Source organism: Berghia stephanieae, chromosome 14 (assembly GCF_034508935.2).
Source record: "Berghia stephanieae isolate SIO BIC M18660-M18661 chromosome 14, UCSD_Bste_1.3, whole genome shotgun sequence".
Lineage (NCBI taxonomy): Eukaryota > Metazoa > Mollusca > Gastropoda > Nudibranchia > Aeolidiidae > Berghia > Berghia stephanieae.
Window position 1 is genome coordinate 17341235 of NC_088373.1, and position 7853 is coordinate 17349087.

A 7853-nucleotide genomic window follows, 5' to 3' on the forward strand; every position below is an offset into this window, starting at 1 on the left:
ATGCTTGTCGGAGAAGTATTTATAAGGGCGTCCACCACTGTTCCTATAGTTTAGAACAAGTTAGTAAGTTACTATGCGTCATTACCAGGGAAGTGACGTCACAACTGTTGAACCCTATTCTGGGATAAAGTCAGATAGAAGAGACACGACTCACCAGTCCAGTGTGATGATTAAACACAATATCGGCATTTCTACAGTTTAAGCCAATTTGTTATCATAATCCTGTGTCCATTATCAAAGTTATTGCAATTAATGATGAAAACTGCCAAAAACAAAAATATATGAATTTCCTCAAACAGAAAATTCTGCTGTTTTATTCAATTCTCAAAGTCTGAGGCTGGAACAATAGGAATTGTATAAGTCAGGTCATACACTTATCGTTAGATAATGTGATATACTAACGAAAGAGTGAAAATGGAGGATTGGGATGAGAACAAAACAGACAATGGCCGTTTCAGGTCTGTATCGTTCCATTCCGAAGCCTCTCCTTTATCAATCTTTCATTGATATTTTCACGATCCCAGGCTTCAAGTAGCCCCTACCATTCCTCTATAATGTGATATAACAGCTTAGAAAAAGTATAGAGTAGAATAAACTTTGCAACTTCAATAGCAAAAAGGAATAAACAACAATTAAAATAAACATCATTCGCATCTTTTTGTTTTGTTTGTTTTTAAGGGTTTTACGGCGCTTGCAACACATTTAGGTTATATCAGCGCCAGTAAAAAGGAAGAAAATGGGATAGTAAAAAGTTATAGAATTACAATAAAAGCACCCAAGAAAAAGTAAGACATAGGGGAACTGGGAACAAATAGGGATCTGATGTAGATTCCAAGAGCAGACCACCAATGCACTTAGTTTGAGATCACCTAAAAGTCTCATCCAGACACAAGCACAGGTCCTATCTAAGAGGAATACACTCAAATGTTTACCAATCATTTAATATAATATGTAAACTCAACATAATACAATGCATAACAGAGAGATGATTTACAAGGAAAAAAATATCATCTCCCAAAACTATAACTATACATTCGACTGTTTCCCTCCCAGCCAAGGAGCTCCGGCAAGGATCAGGACAAAACTAAGTAATCTCATTCCAAGACAATGACAGGAAACAATTGGGAAACGGGTATGGGGGGATAGAAGACACAGCATGTACCTCCCTGCCCACTATGGGAGGTCAGGATCCCCACCCAGTCGCATCTTTTTGTTTACATTCCAAAATCTTATGACAGAAAGAATGTGCTAATTTTATATCTACCGTCTATCTGTTTTTTAAAGTAATGCATTTGTTTTGGGGTTTTTTGTTGGCTGAAGAAGGGTTTTGAGCCGAAATGTTCGGTGTTTGGTATATTATTCATTTTTGAAGCTGTTATTTTCATTGTTGTTTATTACTGTTTACATAAATAACAATGTGAAATTGAATGTACGCTTCAATTTAATTACGAAAAGAGATAGAATGGACATTTCGGGTTTCCCCTTTATCAACAATCAGGATGAATGAAACACTACAGATGAATGAGATGATAAGGTAGTGGCGTTGTTAAGATGAATAAACAAAACATTGATGGGCAGTAGTGTTTCATTCATCCTGTTTGTTGATAAAGGGGAAACCCGAAAAATCCACTGTTTTTGTAATTAAATTAAAGCTTACATTCAATTTCACATTGTTAATTATTTCCTCAAGCTTCGAGCAGCACCATTTACATTCCCGTCTACAGTCCACAGCTGCCAGCAGCTTACTATCACTTCTACTTGATCAGCAATGTTGTTATATCCACATTATAAAATAGATAATTCATTAAACAGACTTGAAAATCTTGAAATAAACCAAAGAATGGAATGAGGTTATGTAAAATAACAAGAAATGAAGTGAGTAGGAAAGTGCCAGAAGACAACAGAGAACAAAAATTTTGATGGGGGTTCAAACCACGACCTTACTGGTAGGACAACTTTGTCTGGCTGGGGAGATCATGGTTCTACCGTATGAGCTATCCTACAGGTCGCGGGTTCGAGCTCCCATCACCGCCGTGACGTTTTTATTCTCTGTTGTCTTCTGGCACTTTCCTACTCACTTCATTTCTGGTTATCATCGACATAAGTGCCATGCTTGATCCACTCACTTTTCTGAATGTCTACGATTTGATTATTTCATTTCTATTTTTAGCTCAAAATGAAGCCTCATTTCCACTACTAAAGTCAAATGGGGTCACTTGTATATTTATATATAGTGCTCTATCAAAACAAGCTAAATCGTAAATGAATAATGAATATTTCCTATGGCAAATTCCCTACACACAAAAAGACCAATCAACTTGTCCATCCAACAGTGATTTTTAAAGTTATTTATAGCGACAACAACTCGTATTTCTCAGAATGACCAATGTTTCCATTTTCGAGGCAGGTGTGTATGACAATGACAATGGTTTCCTTTTCCACAACCTTCAAGCAACTTCCCATGAGAACCAGAAACACAGAATGAAATCACATGAAGCTCCTGTTGCATGAGATGTTGGTGCTATAGAAATAATGATAAGGATTGAAATGTAAGCTTCAAAATATTACACGAAGATAGGTAATGTGGACCTTTCAGGTTTCCCTTTTATCAACAAAACACAATGAGTGTAATGACCAATGAAGATGTATGGATGGTGGAGTTGTTTAAAGTGAATAAACAAAAACAATGATGGGACAGGAAATAGAATGTCCCCTTTGTAAGGAAGCATGAATTAAAATATGACAATTAATTATAATATAAATAAAAAGTGTGCAATTTTTTTCCTTCGAGCTTCAAGCAGCAACATTTTCATTTGTGTTTTATAAATGTACAAAATTATTTGGTTTGAAATTGGATGTCAGGCTAGTCTTACATTCAGTTTTTTATCTGACAAATTTAGTGAATTGTTGGTTAGAGAAATGAAATAACAGACGTCATTGGTGTTAGGGTCCAACAAAAGGCAAAGCCAAATTCAAACATTTACAGTTGACTCCAGATAAGTTGTTGATCGATATTAAATTTAGGACCTGCAGGAGATCAATATTTCTGACACACACACACACACAGACACATTCTAACTGTGAAATATGTCAACGTTTAGAAACGTTGTCTTTAATATGGAATCCACACAGGTCAGATAGATTTTAAGACATTTCAAATTAATTTCCTGGCGAGTGGATGAGATTGACAAAACCTTAACATTTTTTAAAAAGTCAACTTATCTGAAATCCGTTGTAATCGAGGTACACACATAGACAGATCTGATAACCCGAACACAGTTATGGGCTTGTTTAAACATTGTTGTCATGGAAAATGTGTGTTGGTTTGATGGTATTTCCATGACAACAATAAGGCCATAATAATTTGGGTTATCAGACCTGATTAATACAGCAGACATTGGCTGCATCCATCCGTACATCGTTAATCAAATGACACATTTTAAAAAAATCAAGGAACAAATGTAAAGTTAACAAGAAACAAAAACAAATAAATTATCAACATTTGATATCTGTAATTATCACGTGTAGTTTTCTGTGTTCATGTCATTGAGGCCTAAATCTTCATTCTCTTCAAAGGATCGTTTATATTTGGTGACCTTGAGTTGGGGGTCAGGATCAGGATCACAAAGACTCTGAAATAGAACACATTTCCACAGTAAGTATCTGGATCTTGTGGACTGGAAAAAGGAATGTACAAAAATGGATGGAACAACTTCCAAAACAGAACAAAAAATTTATTTAAGAACTCTATACTAAACCCATCACATTTTGGGCTCAAAACTCTTTTTCAGCCAATCACAAATAAGTCAAAATGTCAACACATCAGATAGATAGCAGGAAATTATTTGGCACTTCCAAGTGGGAAATATGATGGCCTTTCTTGAATAGATGTGTTCCACACTCAAACACAAAACTCTATGGTGAGGCTGAGGAACTAAAGTGGACCACAGACTTCATAGCAGATATCGGACTGCAGCCATAGATGTCCATCAGAGGAACGAAGAAGAAGAAAGAAGAATAGATGTGTGCCAAATACTATTATGTCGTCTATCCTAATTAAAGATGATGTGTTAACATTTTAACCTTTTTGGTTTTTGTTATATTAGCTGAAGAAGAGTTTTGAGTCCAAAACGTTGTTGTTTTTTTTTTTTGTTTTGAAAGATGTCCTATTCATTCTTGTACATAATTTAAAATAGATATTTACTTTATTTTAAAAATGACATCAAGAAAACACACCAATCTACTCTATTGACCTTTTCCTGACAATATTTATAACATGTGTGTAGATCTGGGAAAACACACCAATCTACTCTATTGACCTTTTCCTGACAATATTTATAACATGTGTGTAGACCTGGGAAAACACACCAATCTACTCTATTGACCTTTTCCTGACAATATTTATAACATGTGTGTAGACCTGGGAAAACACACCAATCTAATCTATTGACCTTTTCCTGACAATATTTATAAAATGTGTGTAGACCTGGGAAAACACACCAATCTAATCTATTGACCTTTTCCTGACAATATTCATAAAATGTGTGTAGACCTGGGAAAACACACCAATCTAATCTATTGACCTTTTCCTGACAATATTTATAACATGTGTGTAGACCTGGGAAAACACACCAATCTACTCTATTGACCTTTTCCTGACAATATTTATAACATGTGTGTAGACCTGGGAAAACACACCAATCTACTCTATTGACCTTTTCCTGACAATATTTATAACATGTGTGTAGACCTGGGAAAACACACCAATCTACTCTATTGACCTTTTCCTGACAATATTTATAACATGTGTGTAGACCTGGGAAAACACACCAATCTAATCTATTGACCTTTTCCTGACAATATTTATAACATGTGTGTAGACCTGGGAAAACACACCAATCTACTCTATTGACCTTTTCCTGACAATATTTATAACATGTGTGTAGACCTGGGAAAACACACCAATCTACTCTATTGTCCTTTTCCTGACAATATTTATAACATGTGTGTAGACCTGGGAAAACACACAATCTACTCTATTGACCTTTTCCTGACAATATTTATAACATGTGTGTAGACCTGGGAAAACACACCAATCTAATCTATTGACCTTTTCCTGACAATATTTATAACATGTGTGTAGACCTGGGAAAACCACCAATCTACTCTATTGACCTTTTCCTGACAATATTTATAACATGTGTGTAGACCTGGGAAAACACACCAATCTACTCTATTGTCCTTTTCCTGACAATATTTATAACATGTGTGTAGACCTGGGAAAACACACCAATCTAATCTATTGACCTTTTCCTGACAATATTTATAACATGTGTGTAGACCTGGGAAAACACACCAATCTACTCTATTGACCTTTTCCTGACAATATTTATAACATGTGTGTAGACCTGGGAAAACACACCAATCTACTCTATTGACCTTTTCCTGACAATATTTATAACATGTGTGTAGACCTGGGAAAACACACCAATCTACTCTATTGACCTTTTCCTGACAATATTTATAACATGTGTGTAGACCTGGAAAAACACACCAATCTACTCTATTGACCTTTTCCTGACAATATTTATAACATGTGTGTAGACCTGGGAAAACACACCAATCTAATCTATTGACCTTTTCCTGACAATATTTATAACATGTGTGTAGACCTGGGAAAACACACCAATCTACTCTATTGACCTTTTCCTGACAATATTTATAACATGTGTGTAGACCTGGGAAAACACACCAATCTAATCTATTGTCCTTTTCCTGACAATATTTATAACATGTGTGTAGACCTGGGAAAACACACCAATCTACTCTATTGACCTTTTCCTGACAATATTTATAACATGTGTGTAGACCTGGGAAAACACACCAATCTAATCTATTGTCCTTTTCCTGACAATATTTATAACATGTGTGTAGACCTGGGAAAACACACCAATCTACTCTATTGACCTTTTCCTGACAATATTTATAACATGTGTGTAGACCTGGGAAAACACACCAATCTACTCTATTGACCTTTTCCTGACAATATTTATAACATGTGTGTAGACCTGGGAAAACACACCAATCTACTCTATTGTCCTTTTCCTGACAATATTTATAACATGTGTGTAGACCTGGGAAAACACACCAATCTACTCTATTGACCTTTTCCTGACAATATTTATAACATGTGTGTAGACCTGGGAAAACACACCAATCTACTCTATTGACCTTTTCCTGACAATATTTATAACATGTGTGTAGACCTGGGAAAACACACCAATCTAATCTATTGTCCTTTTCCTGACAATATTTATAACATGTGTGTAGACCTGGGAAAACACACCAATCTAATCTATTGACCTTTTCCTGACAATATTTATAACATGTGTGTAGACCTGGGAAAACACACCAATCTAATCTATTGTCCTTTTCCTGACAATATTTATAACATGTGTGTAGACCTGGGAAAACACACCAATCTACTCTATTGTCCTTTTCCTGACAATATTTATAACATGTGTGTAGACCTGGGAAAACACACCAATCTACTCTATTGACCTTTTCCTGACAATATTTATAACATGTGTGTAGACCTGGGAAAACACACCAATCTAATCTATTGACCTTTTCCTGACAATATTTATAACATGTGTGTAGACCTGGGAAAACACACCAAATGTCACTGAACCCTGTTTTCACTTGGGTTATAAAGGTCAAAATGGCATTCTGTGACCAAAATAAGATTTCCTTTAAAAAAAAACGATAGTTTCATCATTTACCTTCCATTTCCCAAAATCATTATTTTCTATGTTTTGTGTTTATATTTGAAAATACTTTTTAAATAGGTAGGTAGTGGAGATATTTCTTCCAAATCTGCCCAAAATTTGACCAATAATTGCATTTTTGCCGATTTAATTTGACATGATTTAACATAAAGAATTTGGCATGGATCTTTGTTGTTTGTTGCTTTAGGTCTCTTCCAACACAATTGAGGTTATATGAGAGACCGCTGAAACAAAAAAAAACAAGCAATCTAACAAAAATAGTACAAATGTAAATCAAAATCATAACCTAAAAATATCATAAGCTAAATTATAAATAACCAAGAACAAACAGGCAGAAGATTTACAGAAAAAAAAATATCACCTGTCAAAAATACAATCACAAACCAAAGAAGCAGGATAGGCTAGTAAAGAGAAGAAGAAACGACATCACTATCGGATCGTACACACATGCGAACATCATAGGTATATGATTCAAGGGTGATGCTCCCATCCAACCACCCGCTGGCATGGATCTTATCATTATTTTTGGCCGTTTTGCACATGAACAGATATATACAATTATGATGCTGATGATTCGACTCATCTATTCAGAAGATGTTTATAGTGATGGAATTTGTCAAAACCACTTTTTCCCTATAAAATGATTAATGTCCCTGCAGTCAATGCGACAAATAGTCAATGTCGACTTCAAGCAGGGGTGGGACTTCCCATGGCCAATTTCGGAGGAAAATTTAGCCGAATGCACAAAAATCAAGACTTAAAAGCAAACAAAAACAGCAGTTCTATGAAAAGATTGGAAGATCTTCCGTACAAAGTCCTTTTCTGACGACTAAAAACACAAAATATGATATCTGAGGATCGAAGAAAAAAAAAAAAAGATGTTTGAGGAATTGTGCGGATCTGAGAAAGGACTCCATCTCTTTTCAAGGAAACTTGTCAACAGATAAGATTCAAGGAAACTTGTCGACAGATAAGATTCAAGGGAAACTTGGCGACAGATAATATTCAAGGAAACTTGTCGACAGATAAGCTTCAATAGAGTCAATCAATAACTACCTGTATGTA

At 35.2% G+C, this 7853-nt stretch overlaps 1 protein-coding gene across 1 annotated transcript in view; it reads right to left on the bottom strand.

Moving 5' to 3' along the window:
* Window positions 1-282: 282 nt before the first annotated feature.
* The window catches only part of LOC144959680 (zinc finger protein ZPR1-like), a 33822-nt gene continuing 26251 nt past the window's right edge, over window positions 283-7853 (bottom strand). The window contains exons 15-16 of the mRNA XM_078892359.1: window positions 7845-7853; window positions 283-3632 (exon numbers count right to left, since the gene is read on the bottom strand). The exon at window positions 7845-7853 is cut by the window's right edge and continues 57 nt beyond it. Coding sequence (XP_078748485.1) covers window positions 3519-3632; window positions 7845-7853 — 123 coding nt within the window. The 3' untranslated portion in view covers window positions 283-3518. The remainder of the gene's footprint in view (window positions 3633-7844) is intronic.